Raw genomic sequence first — 20,984 nt, forward strand, 5'->3', positions numbered from 1 at the left:
GAGGGCTCAGGGGAGGGCTCCACAGAGCAGCAGTTATAGCTGCTTCTTCTAGCACATACTCACTAGGAAAAGAAAATCTATCACAGCCAAAGAATGCACAGGTGAGGAAGAAACATTTTGCCTTGGGCAGAAAACACCGCTAAAGAGTCAAGAAGTAATGACTTATGTGGAGGCACCTGAAGACAAAGGAAAACTGCAGCCTCAAAATTACAGATGAGGGCCAGGCATAATGGTGCACACCTGTAATCCTGGCTACTCGGTAGACTGAGATAGGAGGAATGTAGTTCCAATGTAGTTGTAGGTCAGCCCTGAAAAACAAACTTTACAAAAAGCAAATTTAAAAATGAAAGTGGTAGAGCGCTTGCACATAGCAAGCATGAGACCCAGAATTCAACCCCTAGTACTGAGAAAAAAAAAAAAAAGCCCCAAACTTCCAGAAGCACTTCAAGTTCATTCAATCCTGCCCCTTTGTGTATGTAGCCAGTCAGTCACCAGGTATTTACTGAGGACTTACTAGGTGCATGACTTTGCTCTATGTGCACAGGGAATTCCCGCACAGAGGTAGTCCCTGTTGATGTTTCTACCTGTCCCTAATTTTGGGTACCTGCCCAGCAGCCTCTCCCAGCTACCTGGCTGCATGCCTTCACGTGCAACCACTACAGGGCTGAAGACAAGAGGCATGGGCAGAATAAAAATCTGAAGGAGAGCCAGGCAGGGTGGTTCGTGTTTATAATCCCAACACTCAAAGGACAGAGGCAGGACGATCGTGAATTCCAGGTCAGCTTGGGCTACAATGAGACCCTGTCTCAAAAAAAAAAGTAAAGGACTCACCAGCTTGGCAGCTGCTCACCCACCCTTCTAAGAAACATTTACATTCTGTTCTAAGTACACTATACTTGCTTAATCTGCCTAACAAGCCTACTGGAAAGGTATTATCACTTTCCTAATTTTAAGGTGAGGACACTGAGGCAGAGAACTTAGGTAACCTGACAAAGTCACAGGGAACATGGTAGAGTAAGGCTGGACCCTGGGACGCCTGGGTCTAGTGTGTACCATTACCCACTGAGCACAATATTTAACAAATATGAGTGCATGTAGCTGTCTTCCTGACTGCAGCCACACTCCTGTAACCAAGAATCTCTGGTGCAGAAATTAAAAGAGCAACAATGACAAGATACAGGCGACTAGTAGCTGCAGCCCACATCAATGTCTCCAAATCCAGTGGCTGCTTGTGTGTGCTCAAAAGCTTTCTGTGAGGGAACAGGGACCAGGCAGCCCCAAAAACCAGTCCTGGTGGAGGTAGAGCTACACAGACCAACTTGGCACCCTAGCACTTTCAATTTAAATTAGCTACAATTATAGAAAATTTAAAATTCAGACCCCTTCAGGGCATTAACTGCCAAGTCACATGCAGCCAATGGTCACCATACTGGCCAACACAGGAGAAATCTCCCTTTATCACAGGGCACTCTCCTAGCCAGCAGTGAGTTAGACCTGAGTGATCTCTTTTTATTCTATAGTCCAAATACATTTAGTGGGGATAACTTTGTCTTTCCCCTCATTAAAAATACACAAAATTTAAATTACATTTTATTTCTTCATAAAGCAAATTTACTCTAGAGATCAGATTCGTGGGGTAGAATGGACTATCTTCAGGCAGGTCAAGTGACTCCCTTACCCACTGTGCCTGGTATCCAGGCCACTGACCCTTCTGTAGTAAGGGCCGAAAATTCAAAATCAGGGCGGAAAAAGGCATTCCATAAAAAGAATTGCAGACAGCAAAATCAATTGTTTCTAGACTTTGGCTTCATGTGTTGGATGTTAACCTCTGGGTCATGTATGTGACTGGTCACAAGGAAACTGGACAATAGAGGGTAGCTAAGTCCACACAGTCAAAGTAATACTCAATTCAAAAACTGACTCAAGACATATGGGGGGGCCAGACATGGCTAGACCCTACAAAAAGCACCACACAAAAAGGTCATAGGTAAGATACAAGTGGTGCCAAATTTCCCAGTGAAAGCAAGTGTGTTCTTCTGGTTTCTATACCCTTAACTTCCATTATGAAGACATCTTAATAAATTATACTGTTATTCCACTGCATGTGATTTATCCAAAACAGAAGCAAAATTAAAACACGAGCACCTTAGCAATACAGCCCAAATTCCAGAACATTCTCACAGCTTAGGAATCTAAAATCCAACATTCCCCTTCTAATTCTAAATTGTGAACTCTATGGAATCCTAAAAAAGCTATTCTTTTGGCTGCCTTGTTCTAACACACATCTTTGTTCACTCTGGAAATCTTTTCCTGTTCCTCACTTCATCTCTACCCTATTACTTCAGTAGGACAACTTAATTCAGAGCTTTTTTAAAGTTTGTGGATGAAAGAGGCACCACTTACCAAGCAGGGCTTATAGAAATGATCAATATCTACTTATTATGTTACAAAAACAGTTTAAGCTCCTCAGAAGATGCAAATTTTTAAAAAAGGGTGCAATAATAGTAATAATTATATTACATACTTGTGACTTCTTGTAAGAAATCCAAACACGGTCGACTACTTCCCGAAATACTTATTGAAACAGCCAGTGGGGTCTGACCTTCATAGTTCCTTGTGTTCGTGTCTGCTCCATAGTTATACAACATCCGTGCACAGAGCACATCATCCCGAAGGGCAGACAAGTGTAAAGGAGTCTGTCCGTCCTCCAAGCGCCCCAAGTTTGTGTCTGCGCCTCTCTGAAGGAACATGCGACAGTAAGAGTGATTGCTCTTGATCACAGCGTACCGCAGCAGGAAACCGTTCTGAATGTCAATGTTGGCATTGTGGTCCAGGAGGATTTTCACACAGCTCGACCTCTCCCGGATGATGGCGAGCTGAAGCGGTGTCGTACCTTTATCACTGAGCGGGTCGACCTCGGCCTTGAACTCCAGAAGGAGTCGGACAAATGAGTCCCTGCCGTAGTGGGCAGCCACATGGAGGGGAGTCCAGCCGTCGTTGCTTTTCGCATTAATGATGTCACTCCTGTACTCCGATTCCAACATCAAGCGTGCGATCCGGGCCCGGCCGTGCATGGCAGCGTAATGAAGAGCAGTGAAGCCGCCAATCAAGTCCTTCACCGTGGGGTCAGCTAGAGTTAAAACCAAAATGAGAGCGAGCCTTAGCGGATGCTGACAAAACGTGCTCTCCCACGGCACAGCCCACGGTAGCTAATTCTCACACACAACGTGAAGGGATCTGACGTTACAAGGCACACGGGAGCGTTTTTCCTCAGCTTAATGGAAGTTGAGTTTCAATGGAAAATAAGTTTTAGCATAAAGCTACCAAGACTGAGTAAATGGAAGGAGAAAGACTTACACAGTGTTTCAAAAGAAATATGCCCAATACAGTTCAGAGGACCACGTCCCCTTCGCTATTTTAACCAAGTACCTTTGGCTATTCGACTGCCTCATTTCTGTATTACTTCATGTTTCTCTTTGGTTTTTATTTTTTGTTTTAGTTTCTCTTGTGCTTCTTCTTGTTCTTAAAGAGAAGCATGTGTAACATCTGCTGCTCTGAGTTACTGATGTACCATGGTTTGGCAGACTGTGTTGTTTTAGGATGTACTACATTAAAAAAAAAAAAAGAAAGAAAAAAAGGCTTTCTGTGGTCTGTAAAAAAATTCCAAAGCATGTGAGATATATGTTAAGTGATCTTGATAAACCATGTTTTCATAAAATAAAACACGACTCCCAAGTCTTAGTTTTTACATAGCCTTGAGAATTTATAAGAAGCAGCAAATCATGCAAAAAATTGGGAAAAACCTCAGCAGTGTATAAGCATTATTTTTTTTAAGTTTAAAAAAAAAATCTCTCCTGAATCAACTGATTTCTGGGGGGATAAAACTATGAGAATTTATCAGTTATGTGACTCCTCAAATCATAGACTTCTGGCATCTGCCTTTGTCTCATGATGCAGGTCAGTTCTCTGTGGCTAGCACCCCCTGGCATTCCTGAGTGGTGGGTGGAACAGGGGCAAGAACTGGTCCCCTCACAGTATGGGCAACACTTCCTGAGAGCCAGCCAGTCAATGCAGAAGATTAACTGGTCAGACCCAACTACTAGGATTCAAATGCTTTCTTCTTGTGAAAGTCATCCATACTTTTTGGTTTGTTTATGGAAGAGAAAAAAATCATTGATGTTTTTCTCACACACAAAATGCTTCCAAATTTATGTGATTAAGCACTCATATACTATTTAGTAAAATGCTATTTAGTTCTAGAACATATTATGTAACAGCTGGATTCTCTCAGTGAAATCTGTGAGGCAGAAAATCATATGTTAAAATATTAGTAATACTGTACATTGAAAATTTCAGTTCAGGAGTTGCTAACACAGTCCATAACAGTCCATAAAAAGTAACATATTTAAGGTAATCTATCATTTGAATTTCTCAAAACATTTATATGAAGTGGCAGTACACAAAGGCAATGCTGCTTTTATCTATTTAGAGAAGTAAAGGAGTCCTGTCTGCATTAGTCTTAACTAAAAGAACACATCCAGTACCTATTTACTATGTAAACTTTTAAAAGGCAGGCAAGACTACAGCAAAGCATCTTGCTGCCATCTGCAGGAAAGGCAGGAGCATGAACTGGTCACACTGACAGCTGGGGCTGCGCTCCCAAGTGTTTCACAGACCTCGCTTATCTGAAGTAGACTAAGTGAAGACAGGCAGGGAAGCTAAGACCCCCTCCAATTCAAATAGAATGATAAATGTTACAACTGTTCTATTTGACAGTAAATTAAAATTGTGTTACATGAAATTGTACTTGCATATTTGGTTTCCACTGAAGGTCTTTTTTAGGTTCTACTTACACTTTGGTGCTATACTAAGCTAAGGAAAAATACAGATTAATGCACAGCAATGATCTCATTGGTCTTAGCAAAAATTATTCCAATGAATTAACTGAGTCAACCTGTGAACAAGGCAGGGAATGAAGAGCTGTAAGGTAACAATGTACAGAATTTGTCGTTACTTTTCCTCAAGAAACTGATGGCAAATGCGATCATACAAGGCATATGAAGATGTAAGCAAAACTTAAATTCAGGATTTCTATTAGCCAATGCAATAGGATAAGAAAAAGATCTAATTCCTAACAGCGATAGAAAGTACAAAACACTTAGAAGTAGTTCAGCAAGAAGTGAATAAAGCACATGCAAAGTCAACTTTGTTGACTGGAGTTACTTACTTCATCTATGTTGCTCATGTGTCCCTTCACCTTCCCTAAACACTTGGTCTAAGATAACCCCACCAAACTTGTTATTCTGTCTACTGAAAAAACTTCATGGTGAAATAAAAATAAACATTCCTGTGATGAGCGTTTCTTTTTTCAAAAGCTTTACTGTGTTGAAATAAAACCTCACTTCTGTTAAGTACATAAATTGCTGGGTGCTGAGACTGCAGAGACACACAGTCACATAACCACAATTATAGTAGAAATACACATTTCGAATGCCTCAAAAAGTTTCTCTGTGCCGTTTCACAGTCAGCTCCCTGCCCAGACTCTTGAGCCCAAGAGCACCACTATCTGTAAAGATAAAGGGCTGTATGCAAACCTCTGTCTGACTTACTTCACTTAGCATCACATTCTTGAAATCATCCGTGCTGCTGTCCCAACAATTCATTCCTTTGCATTGCTGAATAGCATTCCAAAGTATGAGCAACATGAAAACTTTTATTTGTATTTATATGCAGGTGGACATGAGTTATTCTCAATTTGTGGCTGTCTGAATGATACTACCATGTACATTCATGTGCAAGTGTGTACGTGGGTTTATGTTTTCAGTTCACCTAAGTAAATACCTCATAGAAAACTGTTGGTCATATGTGAAATGTGCATCTAACTTTATAAGATACTGCCAAGTTGACAGAATGACTAAATATTCTACATTCTCAGCAATGGGAATCCATGGGAGTTCCACTTGTTCCACAACTTGGCATCATTGTTACTTTTAATTTTACCCATTAAGAGAGTGAATGGTAGCTTATTATGCTTTTAATTTACATTTTCCACATAACTAGTAATACTGGGCTTATTCCTAGACTTTCTTTTGTGAATTAACTGCTCACATCATTCATCAATTTTTTTTACGGTATCTCAATGAATTATAAAAATTCCTTATATATTCTCCCTCTAAGCCCTTTCTCAAATATGCTCTGTAAATATTTTCTCCTCGCCTGTTGCTTGCCTTTTCACTTTATATAGTATTTTAGAGGTATTTTGATTTAATCTATTATCATTTTCTTCTTTTACTGATTTATTTTTTTTAAGGCTTTAAAAAACTTTTGCCCAATACACTATCACAAAGATACCTGCTTTTTTGTAGGAGTTTTACACTTTAAACTCTTACGCTTAGGTCAAAGATCTACTGCTAATTTCCGTGTATGATGTAAAGACCATACAGATGTCTACTTGCTCTAGCACAATTTGTTTAAAAGTCTATCTTTCCCCAATGATTTACCCTGGTGTCTTTGCTGAAAACCAGTTTATGATGTAAGTGTACCTCTATTTCTGAACTGTTTTGTTCCACCAATCTAAGTCTTTCCAAGTGTGCATGGTAGCACACACTTGCAAACCCAGCACCCACGAGATGAAGGCAAGAGGATCATGAGTTTGAGGCTAACCTGGGGTAGATAGCAAGACCCTGTCCTAAAATACCAAAGGGCTTGGTAAATACCAAGGACTCAGCAGCAAAATGCTTGCCTGGCATGAACAGTACCAGGCACAATACTCAGTACCACAAAAAAAAAAAAAAAAAAAAAGAAAAGAAAAAAAAGATATACCCATACCAGAATGCCTTAATTATTGAAGCTTTAGAGTATGTTTTGATAGCAGGTAGTGTAAGTCCCCAACCTTTTAAAAAATTATTTTGGCTAAGCTGGGCCTGGTGGCTCACACTTGTAATCTCAGCTATGGGAGGCATAAGTAGAAGGATGGTGATACTATGAGGCCAGTCCCAGACAAAAATGGGAGACCTACCCAAAAAATAACTGAAGCAAAAAAGGGCTGGGGGTGTGGCTCAAGTATATTATTAGCATCAGCTTGACAATTTCTTCAGACAAGCCTCTGGAATTCTGACTAAAACTTCACTGACTCTAAAGATGGCAATTTCCCCAAGATGATCCATGCGCTGATTCTTCCAAAGAATGGACATGGAATATTTCTCCATTTATTGACAGTTCCTCTTGGCAATGATTTAGTATATATGCTGTGTACTTCTTTCATTAAATTTATTATTAAAAAAGATTTAATTTTGTTGCTATTATAATGAGCTAAAATTTCTCTTTCCAAATGTTAACAGATAAGAAAAATTTAGTTTGTAATACTGACCTGTAATCTAGCTAAATTCACATTTTAATTCTAGTACAATCTGTAGAGTGCTATGATTTTTTACATGTGCGATTAAGGCAGTTTTAGGTCTTCTTTTCCACTTTATTGTTCTGCTCTTACTACAATGTTGAATAAAAGAGAATGATGAATAAAAATGGCAAAAGCACATACCCTTGCCTTGTTCTTGATCTTAGAGGGCAACATTCATGAGTTCATCACTGAGTACAAAGAAAGCTGCAGGTTTCATAAATGCTTTCCTTAGGTTCAGAAGTTACCTTCTGGTTTGCTCAGTCTTCACCCTGAATGAGTACTTAGTGTTGTCACAGGCATTTTATGCATCTACTGAAATCATCATTTGGTACTTACCTTTTATTCTATTAACACAGTAAATTATACTATCATTTCTGGAGGTTAAACAGTGAATTCCTGGGATAAATACTACTGGGCCATAATGGAATATCCCTTTTTATATCCTGATGGATTTGATTTACATGTATTTAGTTAAGAACTTTTCTAACTGTTGTCACAAAGGGTACTGGTCCATAGTTTTCTTTTCTTCATATGTATTTTGTTTCATAGAAGGGTAATGCAAGCCTATACAGCAAGTTAGGAAGTGTTCCTTTCTTCACTTTGAGTCTATATAGGATTATTACTTGGTCCTTTAATACTTAAAATAATTCAATGGAGAAGCCAGCTGGGCCTAAAGCGTTCTTCATGGAAAGTCTTATGAACTAAATTATTTCTTAAATTGATATTTGGCTGTAATATTTTGTTCTGCTCTTTCCTTGGATCAGTTTTGGCAATTTGTCTTTTAAGGAATATGAATCTTCTAAAAGGTGTAAAAGTACCAATCGTATTCTTTATCTTTTCAATGTCAATAGGATCTGTAGTAATGTCTCTTCTTCTATTCTTAAAATTTGTCCTATCTTCTCTCATTTTCTCCATCATCTAGCTAGAGATGTATTGATATTATTTAGCTTTTCAAAGAAACAGTTTTTGTTTAGTTCTATTAATTTTTCTGATCATTTTCCCACCTTCAATTTTACTGATGTTTCCTCTTTATTATTTCATTCCTGTTTTTATTTTCAATTTAATTCTAGTAGTATATGGAAACTACTTCAATATAGTACTATTTCCTTTCTTTCCTGTTCTATTATTGTCATACATATTACATCTTTATGTAAGTTCATAATAGTTATGCCTTTTAAAATATAAATGAGTCAACAAAATACATCTGAATTATTTGTGGCAAAACCATTCAAAGGACAAAACAGTATTCTCTACTAACTACTATCAACTGTGATGACATTCAGCTTTTCTTCTATACATTTATTTTGAAAAAAAGATACATAATTATAATATCTAATTACTTAACCCTTTCCGTGTATGGGGGCACTGAGAATGCCTCTTATTTTTCAAATTATGTATTTTTATACAAAAAACATTTCTGCTTTTAAGACTGTCTCCTTGGGATAAATTCATAAAATTCACTTAATTTAAATTAATAAAATTAGATTTATTGCACAAAAATATCTACCATTTTGTTGTTGGAGGTGGTGAGACTGGGGTTTGAACTCAGGGCTTTGTGCTTGTAAAGCAGGCACGCTATTGCTAGAGTCACAGCCGGAGGGAATTTTGCTCTGGTAATGTTGGAGACGGAGTCTCAAGAACTATTTGCCTGCGGCTGGCCTTTAACCAAGATCCTGCTGATCTCAGCCTCCCAAGTAGCTAGACTTCCAGGCATGAGCCACCGGTGCCTGGCTATCCACCATTTTTAAGGCCTTAATGCATACTACCAAACTGTTTTCCAAAGGTGTTCTCACCAATTTCCATCAATGTGCTTGTTTCACGACGCATGGGACTATCATTTGCAAAGCCTTTCATTTTTGAAAGCTAAAAATAGTTCTCACCATTCTCCCAAAGGTTTCTTTGATTACTCCCTTATCTTTCTTATTATTTTCACGTTTCACCCAGAGGATTGTTTTTTACCCCTTCACTGAGAGGGGATCTGAGATGCTTTTCCCACGTTCCTCTGGGAATCTGCTCTATGTACCTCACTTCCAGAGCTTCAGTCAAATGCCCTCCAGGCCAATTTGCAAAAGCACTGAATCTAAGAATGAACAAATGTACTAAGATACAGTCTCATGTTATTTTCTTAAAACGCCCAAGATTCCAAATGTTGGAATTTTTAGAAAGATTCAAAACTGGAAAATGAAAAATGATATAATGGGTTTCTTATAATTCCTACCCTTGTAATAGAATCCTCCCTTACAATACCAACCGCACACTAACCTGGTCAGAAAGATTACCAGAATAATACAAAGGTACTATTAAGTACACTCCATTTGTGTTGAAAATTTCAAATGTTTTTGGAAATACAAACTTTTAAGTTTTCATTATTTTGAAGCAGGATTTTTAAAAGGCAGCAAAGTATTGTTTATTTGTGCAGGCCAGTTTTATGCCTCTGCTGTCTGGTCACATGTAGCTATTGCATACTTAAAATATGGCCAGTGTGACTAAGGAATTGAATTTATCTAAGTTTGCTGAAACTGAAGAGGCCTCCTGTGCTATGGATAACACAATGTTTAGACTCAACTGGAGAGTCTATTCTTCTCCTTTTGGAATGCTGGCAGTACCAGTGATCCAACTCAAATTCGTTCAACAGAACTGCATTTACCCCACAGCAGTATCAAAGCTGTTCTCCACCAGGCTTACTTCTGCGTTGAGAGGAAAAGTCCACTCCCATAGACTCTTGATTCTGGGCAGCATCTTGGCTCCGACCCTTGCTTGTTCTGTGTGGCCACTGTCAGGGGTTTTATTGTGAGGTACACAGACTAAACTTGGTAAAAGGTGCTCCTTCAGCTGAACAACTTCTGGCTGTATGAAGAGTTTCTAAACATCCTGCCCTGTCAAAGTCCATCTGGCTAACTGTCCCCTGCTTCTCTGCTCATCTTCACCATTTCATAACCATTTCTTCCTGGTTCCCAGGCCAAAACACCTCAGTTACTCCTGATTCTTTCATTCCAACCCCAGCTCTCACCTGTGCTGCTTGCCTTAGGTCTTGCCTTCTGATATGTTCACATACTATGACCAGAGAACTTTCTGAAACACAAATCTGTTTTTCCCATTCCTACCTACTGAGTGTTTTGACAGCTCACTAACTTCCCTGGACTAAATTATTGGATGTAGCTCAATCACAATTAACTTTTTTGGGGGGAGGAGTAGAGGTAGGAGTTTATACTGGGGTTTGAACCCAGGGTCTTACACTTGTGAGGCAGGTGTTCTACTGCTTGAATTATGCCTCATTTTCCCCTATTTCATGATTTTGAAAAGAGCAGGTGTGATGGATTCATGCAGCTTTCTAATCCTAACAAAAGGCTAACCCATTTTCAATCAATATTTCTGGATTAAAAAAAAATCAGCCTTATCTAACTATCACCTTATCTTAAATAACTGGCACTGTTTTCTCTTTCTCATTGGGAGCAAAACAGGTATGAGTTCTACCCTCATGAAGCTTCAGACTAATTAGAGATACAGACATAGAACAGAAAGCTTAACGATTATTGTTTGTGATAGGTGCTGCAATTAAAAGGGCCAGGGAGGACCAAAAGACCAAAAATCGTATGTTCTCCCTCATATGCGGACATTAGATCAAGGGCAAACACAAGGGGATTGGACTTTGATCACATGATAAAAGCGAGAGCACACAAGGGAGGGGTGAGGACAGGTAAGACACCTAAAAAATTAGCTAGCATTTGTTGCCCTCAATGCAGAGAAACTAAAGCAGATACTTTAAAGCAACTGAGGCCAATAGGAGAAGGGGACCAGGAACTAGAGAAAAGGTTAGTTCAAGAAGAATTAACTTAGAAGGCAACACACATGCACAGGAAATCAATGTGAGTCAACTTCCTGTATAGCTATCCTTATCTAAACTAGCAAAAACCCTTGGTCCTTTCTATTATTGCTTATACTCTCTCTTCAACAAAATTAAGAGATAAGGGCAAAATAGTTTCTGCCAGGTAGTGAGGGGGTAGGGGGGAGAGGAGGGGGCAAGGAGGTAAGGGAGGGGGTGGGGGAAGAGGGGAAAAATGACCCAAACATTGTATGCACATATGAAGAAAATAAAAATTAAAAATAAATAAATAAATAAATAAAAGGGCCAGGGAAATATCTCACCTAACAGAGGGGTAACATCATGTAGGGACCAGCAGTGTCATGTAACAGGGACATAAATGAGGCTCTCATCTGACCTAATCTACATGGCAAGAGAAGATTTCACTGAGAAAGTGGCAGGTGATATTTGAAGAAGAAACAGGGAGGGGAGAGTGTAAGAGTGACTTATGTGGACAAAGCCCCCGAGTTCAGCAACAGCAGAGGAACTTCTGCTGAAAGCTGAGCCAGAAAAGTAAGGAGAGCCAGACACTGCACACAGATCACATGAAGGACTTGGAATGTTATCCTCAATAGAAACCACTGATGAATTTTGAAAAGAAAATATTTTAATTTTCATTTGTAATAGGTCCCACTATTTGGAGACTGGCTGGAGCAGGCAGGGGCGGGGGCAAGACAATGTGAAGATGAAGAAGAACAACCTGATAGTTCTGGTAAGGAACCAGGTTTCATGCCTAAGAGTGGGGCAGTCATTTATGAGGCAGAAACAGCAGGACTTGTCAATTGGTCGTATCAGGGACGAGGTGTCCAAAACGGCTTCCAGACTTCTGGCACAACAGTCTTAGGGGCCACTGGTGCCATTTACTGAGAAAAACGGGGAGGAGGGCAGCTCATGCTGTGCTGTTGGGCACACTGGTCCAGCAATCAGAAGCCAGGACTATACCAAGTACAGAATATGTCAAGATACCACATGTGGCCATGGAGAGGGTGGGCAGCCTCTCCTGCTAACTCTTCCAAACTGACTCACAATGTGCTAGGAAAAATACCATCTGCATGTCTTACTCTATCAGGTAAAGGGAAACAATAAAACATGTAATATAATAAGAAATGAAAAGTTTCTCCGAGTATTCTGTTGCTTTAGAAAGACACCAGAAGTTGTTTTAGAGTAACAATAATTAAAACAATACCTTAGAGCCCCTGGGACCCTAAGTAAGAACTCAGAAGTAGAACCACACATAAGTAAGACCTTTCTCTCTGACCAAGCAGCAGTCATCACAGTGAAGGAAAAAGGGATAGTGTAGGTTGTCTTAAAGGGAGAAAAGGTGCACACCTCCTATTTTACAGAAAATGATTCTGCACAGTGCAAAGATTGAAATGCCACAAAACTTTTAAGAAGAAAACACAGGCAAATAATGACTCTGTAGTATGATGTACTTCCTAAACTAGAAAAGGCACAAACCAGAAGGCCAAAGAAAAACTTAATTCACCTCATTAAAATGTAGACTTCCACTCTTGAAAGCAGTATCATCAAGAACAACATCGTTCCAACATATAACGAAGAAAGGAGGACAGATGAGCGAGTCCTACAAGTCAGTAAGAAAAAAGACAAGCCCACCCTTGTGATGTACTTATCAGGTCATTTTCTTTTCCCTATGTCATTTTTGGGGAAAAAAAAAAGAGGCACACACGTCATATAGGAAAGAGCAAAACATGTACCCATCTGCGGCACTACTCCACCTGGTCGTGTAAGCATTACAACCTCTTTGGGGAACAATTCTGTCAATATCCCTAAAACTTTTTTTGACTTGGCAAATGCACTTCCAGGGAGAGACTCGCACACAGGACTTTCCCTGTAAACTGTTCCTGGCAAGAAAACGAACAATTTAAAATGCCCCAAAATAGGAGTTAATTATAAATAAACAACCTCTGTACAATGTAATCTGATATAGAGTTATACAACAACAGGGAATTATCATGAAGCTGTTACATGACAAAAATCAAGGTACAGAATATTAAAAAGGGGTGCAGGCTAGAAGGAAGAGCGTGGAGAAATGTTGACACCTATGGGCACAAGCTATTTCTGTAGGAACCAGACACCAGAGCGAGAAGCAACCACTGGGAAGATCACAGGACTGGAATTGAAGACTAGCCACTTCCTCCACTGGACAGTACACAGTCCAGTGTACTGTTTAATCTAGTTTTAACCATGTATGCATTTATCACTGTTTCAAAAAATAAAATCTCCTGCTAAGGAAATTTCATGCTTTCTCAAAAGCCAAAAAGAAAAAGATACAGAATGGAAAAACAAATGATAGTATGTTCACATTAATAAACACTGCATTGAAAAGAACAGAGTAAACCTGTGTGTATTAATATAGAACTCATGTTAGGTTTCCTTCTGGAGTAGTGACAATATTCTAAAATTGACTATGGTGATGAATGCCCAACTCTATGAATATACTAAAAGACATCACAGGGTACACTTTAAATGAGTGAAGTGTAGAGTGCTATGGAGTTTACTTTTTTTTTTTTTTTTTGTGGTTCTGGGGCTCAAACCCAGGGCCTCACACATTAAGCATGTTATCAGTGAACTATGCCCCCAGCCTGTGAATTATGTCAATGAAGATGCACACACACACACACACACACACACACACACACACACACACACACAGAGAGAGAGAAAGAAAGAGAGAGACAGAGACAGAGAAGGAAAAAGGGAGGAGGGAGGGAACATTTTTCCCTTTTACACTCCTCATTGGTTTCTGGACAAGGGCATGCAAACAAGGACTGGGTGCTGATCAAATGGGACCTGGGCTTTATCAGCAATTTATTTGAAGACATGCTTTATTTGTTTTCAGAAGATAATAATCATGCATTAAATGTATTAATATTTGAACTTTTTCTTTTTAATTGATATTTTTAAGTGAGGCTGACAGAATAGAAAGTAACAGGACTAGATACAATAAAAAAATGAGTCTTCATCTTGGTCTGAATTTTCTAAGTACTGCCGCAGTTTGAAGTGTTCTGATCCTACACTCACCTTTTGTTTTTTCCTTAGATCTTTCACCTAGTATTTCATTTACATTTCTCCTTAATTAAGTTCAGAACTGAGGTTTTCAACTTGTAAGGGGAAATGACTTGGAAAGACAGCTACAAAGTCAGCACAGGCCAGTGCTTCTCTGGTCCTGCCGACAGCCAGGCATATAACTCCCATTTCCAGGCCTCTGGGACGTGACTATTCCTAGTCTCAGGTTTGGTCTCATCTTGCAATTAGCTCATGCCCATAACCTCTGTGTTTATGTAATACACATGATCCTCATAAGAACTGTGGGAATTCTAACATTTTTCTACCTTCAGAACATAAGCAAGATTGGTTGGTCTTGTAACAAAACACACCCTACGAATGAAATGCAATAGTTGCTAATGACCAATTCAGCCCTAAAATGGTACATGTGTAACTTAAGTACCAACCAAGCTGCTTTACACCACAATTTATAGAGATAATGGAGGTATAAATGATAAACTAGATGTAATTCATCTTTAAGAAAATAAGTTGAAGTTCAACTTGAGGAAAAGTAAACTGGTCTGGGGTAACTATTAGTTAAAAAACCTTAAGGAAGTAATTGACAGTTTTTGAAAAAAAAGATTAGAATGTCAAACGTAGTTCCAACTACATTTATTTATTCATCCAAAACTAGACCTCAAATAACCAATCTTTTTGTACAATACCTAGAAGCCATGTGCAGTTCTGGAAAAGGCAAGTACTCTGAAACAACAATAATAAAAGAAAGCATCCAGAATAAAAAGAGAGGTTAAGTCAAATTGTAAGGGATCATTATGGCCAAGATGTTTAAAGGGGACCTGTCCTAGGTCCCTCTGCTTGAGCAATTACAAGTAGGGGAAACTTGTGCAAGTCTCAAGTTGCAGGAGCCACAACTACTTCTGCTTCTAGAAGAATCAGAAGTAACTACCTGGCCCCAAGAAGTGTGTTCAGTTGAACTAACTTGGGGAAACCTGGCTAGACATATATAGGCAGGGGAAAAAGCCCATTTACCAAACTCATCTTTTATATAAACTCAGCATTTTGTTTACAAAAATTGTCATAAAAGGGTGAGATAAAACACTGAATATTAAAAGAAAAGCATTTTTAAAAAATCACATACATACACATACACATTTTAAACTAAACATGATTTCATTTAAAGTTTCTTCTTGGGGAAAAAAAAAAGGTTTGCTGCTAGTAACTCACCTCCATGTTCCAGAAATACTCGAACACATCTTTCCTTCCCTCTTGCTGCAGAGAAATGAAGCAGGGTCCAGCCATTAGCATCTCGGCCATTTGGAGAATAGCCTTGCTCTAACATCTTTCGTACTGTGTGAACATCCCCGGCAGCCACTGCTGCCTGAATCTGCAATTCTTCCTGGAGTTCAGGGTTCCTTCGACAGTGGTGGTGTAACATCCTAGCTGAGTCCACTTTTTACAAAGGATTCATTAAGTCACAGGAATCAGCCTTTCAAGGAAGGCAGAACATAGAAAATTTAGAATATTTGGCTGCTGATACTGTGGCCATTAAATATCACAGAACTGGCTACTTGCTAAATCTCTTACCCAAGCAACAACTGTTCAGTATTACTGGTTAATAAGTATCTCTTAAGATCAAAACTTTCAACAATTTTGCTATGATGAGAAATGATTAAGAAAATCAGCCATAACCCCTGAACTCCTGGAACAGAAATTTCTTCTGTAACCTTTTGAAAACTCAAACAATCTATGAACATAACATCTTTATGTTTGGTAAAATGGAAGGTGACATCAGGCAGCTACAAAATGACAGGTACCTAAAGGGTCTTAAAAGGTCTGATTTATAGCCAGGCACCATGGCTCACACCTGTAATCCTAGCTACTCAGGAAGCAGAGATCAGGAGGATTGCAGTTTGAAGCTAGCCTTTCATGAAACCCTATCTCAAAAAAACCCATCACAAAAAAAGGGCTGGTGGAGTGGCTCAAGGTGTAGGCCCAAGTTCAAGCCCGAGTACTGATAAAAAAAAAAAAAAAGGTCTATTTACATGGTACACCATGGAGGAGATTTAAGTCAACAACTTTATGCAGGTCAGAGTTAGTAAACAAGGAGCACCAAATGAGCAACCCATTATACTATCAAGACTAAAGACACTTAATTAGGAGAAATTTAAAAAGGAAAGGAAAAAACCTTCAAGCTGCTTCTGTAGTTCAACAATATCTTATTTTTAACTCAAGGTGTGGAAGGCTGAGGGGAAAAGGAGACTGGCTAGGTAAATCAGAGTAAAATGAATTCTATTTCTCTTCCTTTTGGCTATTTGTTTTTTTCTACCAGTTATTTCCACATTAGGTTATTTGATACATGATTTTTAAACTTCCATGTCCTCTAACATTCTTCTAATTTCTGTTTCTAGTAGTTTTTCTCTATAAATATTAAAAGTAGCCAAGATCAACATACAACATATTTTAAAACTAAGAATCTAGACAACCTGTTGATTTTCTAAATGATAAAATTATTTTAAAGGGAAAGTAGTACAAGCCAGGTGCTGATGGCTCACGCCTGTAATCCTAGCAACTTGGGAGGCTGATATTGGAAGGATATTAGTTTGAGGCCAGCCCAGGCAAACAGTTCATGAGACCCCTATCTGCAAAATAATCACAGCAAAATGGATTGGAGGTGTAGTGCAAGTGGTACAGTGCCCACTTTGCAAGCATGAAGCTGAGTTCAAAATCCCAGCCCCACCAAAAAAAAAAAAAAAGAAAAGGAAATTCACAGAATCTGTAATCTCTAAGTCATAAAAATATGTACTCAAAACCAATATAAAAATGGATCTCCCTTTTGCAAACAGGAAAAGTTCAAAGTGTTGCACTGTCAAAATGTGCACACAAAAAACTACGTGCGTGTGTTTTAAGCTTTTAAGTACATACAGAAACTTCAATGAGCTTCCAAGAAGACATTCAAATTGGGCTAACTTGAAAGAAGAGATTAGATTCCATCTCTCAATCAGTAGCTTCCATTTCTAAAAATAAAAGGAATTACGTTGACAAAGCCCTTTTTAAACATTTGTTATCATATGTAGGTTAGACATCTCAGGATAATTTTGCTACCTATAATAATTTACTTTGCGTTATAGGCTGTACACAAATAAACTAAGCCTACTGTAAACTGAATCATCACAGCTTAAGAATACAAATATCTGATGTGGTTTCATACCCAGAAAAATGATGTCAATAAATACTCAAAATACTACTACTACTAAGTGATAGTTTAAAAACATCAAACTACTGTTACAAATAGTTATTTCCTCAAAAAAAACTGAAAAATGAGAAATTTCGTGACAATTTGTTCTCTTGATAAATGAGGTTTTCCCCTTCTCTCACTTAGTTACTTCACTGAAATTAAGTCTCTTGTGTTAGAAATTTCACACACACACACACACACACACACACACACACACACACACACACCCCTCTCAGGATAGGTATTCGAATATTCTCAGTATTGTTGAAGATCAGAAGGAATTCATGGAAACTATGACTATACATTCATGACAATCATCTTTAACAGTGTTTTTAAATGGGAGAATTATCTTGGCATTAAGGAGGTCTGCTATGCAAGAAAAAGATCATAAGAATATCAGAACAAACCTAGGTTTCCTTTTAGTGAGTGCTGTACTTAGTATACGTTACCTGATTTATGTTTTGAAAAATTCATAATCTCTTCCAAATTTCTTTTTTTGCTTTTTTTTTGGAGTTGTGGATTGAATACAAGGCCTTATTCATGCTAAGCATGCACTCTACCAGTGAGCTACACCTCCAGACCCCTGTATTAGCTGATTTCAAGGAGAAAAGTCAAAGCTAAACGGGTTTTCCCTCAAAATAGCATGGATGACTGGTAAGCCTGAGTCATCTTACCTGATGGAAGAGTGTCCCTTCTCCTGGTGTATGGGCTGCCTAACAACCATTGTGCACATACAGCATCATGAGGACAGCGTTGAGTGCGTCCAGCCTGCAGGGCAAAGAGCCTTCTTAACCATCACGAGAAAATCCCCTCACAACAATAAGGAATCAAAGCTGCCTGCACAGTCTAATTTTTGATGAGTTTAAATTTTAGCACTTTACAACAAATCTACAGAGAGAAGCTCAGATAAACTCTTAAGAGAAACTGACCTTATTATTTATAATACTCCCTAAGGTGGCATATAAAATATGACTTACCTTTAGGATTTTTCTCCCCAAAATGTACTTGTTTAAAAAGAGTAAATGAAGAAAACAGTAAATCACCATTATGGATTTGGATGCAAACAGAGATCTTTCTTTTTCCTCTGCTAGCAATGTATTTTCAGGCTTGTTTTGTTTGAATTACTTTTGAAGTGACACCATTTGTCACTTGCTCTTTTTAATAGGACTGAAAAGGAGAATATGTGTGTCTTCAACACAATAGGTACCCAGGGCCAAATGTAATCTGTGACAAAAGGAGATGAAGCTTTCAGTGCTGGTTCATCATATGCCCATAAGGCATGAAGTCAAGGTTTACACTGCTATTCCTTTTGCATATAACAAACTAGGTAAAACATTAACAAGACTTGGCCAGCTTCCCCAAGTGAAATTCAGAAACAAAACATCTACAACTAAAAGAAAAGAGCTCTTTCTCAGGTGAGGACACATGAAAAGTGACTTCCATACATCACAACAGATTCGGGGCTGGAATTATGTATTGGAAGAATGGTGTGGTGGGAATGCCAAACCCTTTGTTGCTTAAACCCCCAGGCCAGGAAATGACAGGTCACCTGCCAACGTGACAGGCTACAGCAGAAAAGTGGCAGTTGTAGGTGCTGTTGTCTGCACACTGAATTCTCAACCAATGCAAATTAGTATAGTCTATGTCTTCCTTTTTACATCTTATTTTTCCTTATAAAATTCTCCAAGGAAGGCAATGACTGTCTACTTGCATTTGAAAAAGTATTATTTCTAAATAAATAAAGCCGACATGATCAGAGTAACTCCTGCAAGGCAGAGTGAATAATGTAGAACAATCCTTACAGAATGTTTGATTCTGAGACTGAGGCAGGAAACACAAGATGAGCCTGGAGCCTCTTTGAAGGGAAGGAAGCACTCAAAGGCTCTAAGAAAAACACAAGGATGGGTATATCACAGGGACAAAAGAGTCAACTGAAAGAGCCCTCAATGGTAAAACATGGTACAAGGAAATACTTCAAACAATACTGGACTATAACCCAAAGTACAAAATAAACACCGAGTACATATTGATGTAAGTAACTGGCTGCACAGAGGGAGAGAAACAAAATTAAAAATTAGAATTAGAAAAAACTGTATAGACAGTATCCCTTAAAAGAAGGGACATATTAACATAAAATATTCAGTCTATGGAATTCTGTACAATTACTCTTTGTAATTTTTCTAAACTATGCTAAGAGAAACTCTTTTTAAAATGCAGATCAGTATTTTCCACGATGAGCTGCACATTCAGGCACAGTATTGTATGATGGTTTAGTATTCTCCACTTCACAGCCATCCACATGTCAACAAGGGGCATCACCAGACGCCTTACTTCTAAGTGTGTCCTCAGCAACCCCGCCTCCCAAGAGAAACGGAAATGTGGGTCTAAGCCTGCAACAACTCTTATGGTGGTTGTTGGCTTCCAAACACCCATCATCACTTCCATAGAGGCAGCTGGGCATGATGGGGAAGAGGACATGAGAGCTGGGAGTTGTACAGAACATGTAACAGCACTTATTAGTAATATCTGGAGAAGGGTGGATGTTAAAAGATGAAGTGACTAGGTTACTTCTCCCCACAAGAAACACCTAGGAACAATAGTACCCTGGGATACTTCCATTCAATAATTCAATCAGATAAATAAATGTCGACTGAATGTTTGACATGTGCCCAGCACAGTCATTTAAAATTTAAAATTTTTAATTAAAAATTTTTTTAAATCAATTTTTAAAAATCCTACATGTTTTCTCATATTACTAGGTACCATAAATCAACTTTAAACGAAAAATGCACTCCCTGCATGTACCCAGCCTGTCAATCTTACAGAGAAAAGCATACACACATGGACTGAATTATGAAAGATAATGACTTACTACCAAAGTACCCCAATAGTGTAAAGCACCTGATGAGTCATTAATGCTCACTTGGTGTCACTTTGTAAGAGCTGCACCTTCAACAGCACAGCTACTCAAGTGTGTATAAATAAAGAGGGGGGAAAAAAGACTTAATGGAACCCAAGGACAAGTGCAATATCCAGTGGTAAAGGTGCCTATTAAAACCATCAAACAGGTCCACAGGTGAGAATGGGTAACAGCCTACTTCCCCTTTGGGAGTGCAAGTTTAAGAATCTGATGGTTCATGGAAGTCACCTGTAAAACACAGAGAACGCGGCAAGGAGGCAATTTTCTAAATAATGCACATTCGATGTGAGGCTGTCTTTAGTTAATGACTTGTGGACTCAGATACTACTGACACTCTGAGGATACAAGCTTTAGAATCTACTCGAGGTTTCACAGTCAGGAAATATAAGGAAGCTTTGCAATCTGTACCAAAATCGACCACTTCCCTAATGTGGATCAGTTTTATATGAGACTTATTCTCCAATGTAAAGTGTGTTTATATTTTGCTAATTCATCTTTTCCACTCTGCATAGGATCAAAAGAAAATGACGTCGGCTTCCAT

At 38.7% G+C, this 20,984-nt stretch overlaps 1 protein-coding gene across 7 annotated transcripts in view; it reads right to left on the reverse strand.

The window, feature by feature from the left end:
• Asb7 (ankyrin repeat and SOCS box containing 7) overlaps nucleotides 1–20,984 on the reverse strand; it is a 46,479-nt gene that overhangs the window by 21,476 nt on the left and 4,019 nt on the right. For 5 of the 7 annotated variants that reach the window (XR_012443983.1, XM_020185631.2, XM_020185629.2 and 2 more), the window contains 3 exons: nucleotides 18,198–18,291; nucleotides 15,513–15,774; nucleotides 2,525–3,130 (listed from right to left, as the gene is read on the reverse strand). Coding sequence is in view for 6 of the 7 variants with exons in the window: in XM_020185631.2 (XP_020041220.1) it covers nucleotides 2,525–3,130; nucleotides 15,513–15,723 (817 nt within the window). In the remaining variant the exon portion in view is untranslated. Of the gene's footprint in view, nucleotides 1–2,524; nucleotides 3,131–7,540; nucleotides 11,235–15,512; nucleotides 15,775–17,210; nucleotides 17,303–18,197; nucleotides 18,292–20,984 lie in introns of those variants that run through there. The other 2 variants (XM_074061738.1, XM_074061739.1) reach the window with 2 other exon arrangements.

The sequence above is a fragment of the Castor canadensis genome, chromosome 19, assembly GCF_047511655.1.
Source record: "Castor canadensis chromosome 19, mCasCan1.hap1v2, whole genome shotgun sequence".
Lineage (NCBI taxonomy): Eukaryota > Metazoa > Chordata > Mammalia > Rodentia > Castoridae > Castor > Castor canadensis.